Source organism: Penaeus chinensis, chromosome 30 (genome assembly GCF_019202785.1).
Source record: "Penaeus chinensis breed Huanghai No. 1 chromosome 30, ASM1920278v2, whole genome shotgun sequence".
Lineage (NCBI taxonomy): Eukaryota > Metazoa > Arthropoda > Malacostraca > Decapoda > Penaeidae > Penaeus > Penaeus chinensis.
In genome coordinates, this window is record NC_061848.1 from 1,022,257 (window position 1) to 1,024,779 (window position 2,523).

General features: G+C 43.0%; 1 protein-coding gene across 3 annotated transcripts in view; it reads left to right on the plus strand.

Moving 5' to 3' along the window:
- The first annotated feature begins 633 nt into the window (after window positions 1-633).
- Window positions 634-2,523, plus strand: part of LOC125041537 (glutamate [NMDA] receptor subunit 1-like) — a 23,011-nt gene continuing 21,121 nt past the window's right edge. For all 3 annotated transcript variants that reach the window (XM_047636558.1, XM_047636560.1, XM_047636559.1), the window contains exon 1: window positions 634-801. In XM_047636558.1, coding sequence (XP_047492514.1) covers window positions 646-801 — 156 coding nt within the window. In that variant the 5' untranslated portion in view covers window positions 634-645. The remainder of the gene's footprint in view (window positions 802-2,523) is intronic.

Here is a 2,523-nt window from a genome sequence, read left to right on the forward strand (position 1 = left end):
TTTTTTTTTTTTTTTTTTTCTAACGGTGCATAAGCGTTTCTTGGAATCATTTTTCTTCTTAATTCTTTTGTGGGCGAATATGTACAGCTCAGTGTGACAGGTCTAAGTGTTTAATACTTCTTTGGTTATGTTAATGTTATTTCTAGTTCTTGGGCAGCAGAGATGTTAGTGTTTACTGATATGCTGCAGGATAAAGATTGATATTATCACTAAGGCAACGGAAATATGAATGTGAAGTACATTCTGTTCATTTTGTATAGTGTTTCACCACATATTTCACGTTTATTTCGGGGCAACAGAAATATTAACGTTTTGTGATTCTTCTCGTTCTCCCGCAGAAGAAACGCTAACATGTACAGTCAGAAAGATAAGCATCGTTTCCCTTCGCACAAACTAATAGGAGAAGGGTGGTGTGGAACAGCGCGGCAAGGTATCAGGCGTTAGCCGAGAGCAGCGTTCAGTTCCCCTTTGACCACACGTAAAAGTAACGATGGTTATGTTTCTAACTGAACTTCTTGCGGCAAAAGACACGATAACATTTCTCTGCTCGTTGTCCCGCAGAGCCTTCCCTCCCTTCCCGCATTCCCTCCCGAGCAGCAGAGATACTAACCGCCCTTCTCCCTCCCCTGCAGGAGGAATGAGGTGATGGGGCGGGCGGTGGGGGCAGCGGTGGCAATGGCCGCCACGCTGGCCTTTGTTGTCAGCGCCACAGCCCACGACGGCGCAGGACCCACGCACTTCAACATTGGCGGGATCCTCTCCAATAAGGAGTCGGACGCACACTTCAAGAATACCATAATGGTAAGTAAGCAGAGGAGAGCGGGGGGAGGAGGGGGGACGGATTTAGGGTTGGGTGGGTTAAGGTGGGGTAGGTGTGGGCTGGGTGGGTTGTGAGAGAGAGAGAGAGAAATTAAAACACATAAACACAAGACACAAACACAAATAACAACACTTTACAGAGAGAGAGAGAGAGAGAGAGAGAGAGAGAGAGAGAGAGAGAGAGAGAGAGAGAGAGAGAGAGAGAGAGAGAGAGAGAGAGAGAGAGAGAGAAAATGCAATTGAAAAGCTGATGTTGATTAGCTCAATACAACATGCCAGAAGACCACTGTTGTTTTTCAAATAATTATCATCACTGACCTGTTAATTATCAAGTAATTATTACCACCACCGTGTAAGTTATCAGATAACTGACATGCTAACCTGTCACTGATTATCATCAACCTGTCAGATATCAAAGGATTAGCCTCAATGACTGTCACGTTTATGAGTCACCACCAGCCTGTCAAGTGCAGTTTATCGCAACACGTTTAGACATGTTGAGACACGCTGGGAACTCAAGACGGAAAGAAAGAAGGAAATAAAGCAAAATAAAGGGGAGAAAATATAGTTGAACAGAATGAATGGATTGGGAAAAAGGCAGAAGGACGAGAAGAGATGTTGGTCAAAATAGGGGGAAAAGGGAGAACAAGAGAGATAGACAGAATTTACGAAAATTGAATAAATATCTTGATGTTCTTTTGTTTGAGTGAGGACTGGCATTATGCCTTTGGGAAGTTGTTAGTCTACTACTCTGTGTCGGAATGTGGAGAACTTAGGTTTTCTGAGCAACTGCTATATAGTTATTTTCTTGTAATATGTCATATGCCATTGCAATGCAGGTGCTGTACGTCTTGAAAAAGATAATTCTGCAGAAGCATATCTTAGTGCTTAAAGTTAATGTGATCATTTTATTACAATGGCATATGTTTGAAAGAGAGAGAGAGAGAGAGAGAGAGAGAGAGAGAGAGAGAGAGAGAGAGAGAGAGAGAGAGAGAGAGAGAGAGAGAGAGAGAGAGAGAAAGAGAGAGAGAGAGAGAGAGAGAGAGAGAGAGAGAGAGAGGGAGAGGGAGAGGGAGAGGGAGAGGGAGAGGGAGAGAGAGAGAGAGAGAGAGAGAGAGAAAGAGAGAGCGAGAGAGAGCGAGAGAGAGAGAGGGAGGGAGGGAGAGATAGAGAAAAAAGTATGAATGATATATATATATATATATTTGTATAGATAGATAGATAGATAGATAGACAGAATTGTATGAATTTGTCGTTGCCTCTTCTTCTTCACATGTGATTTAGATTAATTCATTAACTTACACATCAAAATATGTAATTTACAGAGCATGTCACTTCTATCAGCAGAGACATGCACACACACACACACACGAACACAGTCACTCAGATACATGCATAACACATACACACACACACACACACACACACACACACACACACACACACACACACACACACACACACACACACACACACATACACACGAACACAGTCACTCAGATACATACATAACACACACACACACACACACACACACACACATACACACACACACACACACACACACACACACACTCACTCACTTAGATACACATACATAACACACACACACACACACACACTCACTCACTTAGATACACATACATAACACACACACACACACACACACACACACACACACACACACACACACACACACACACA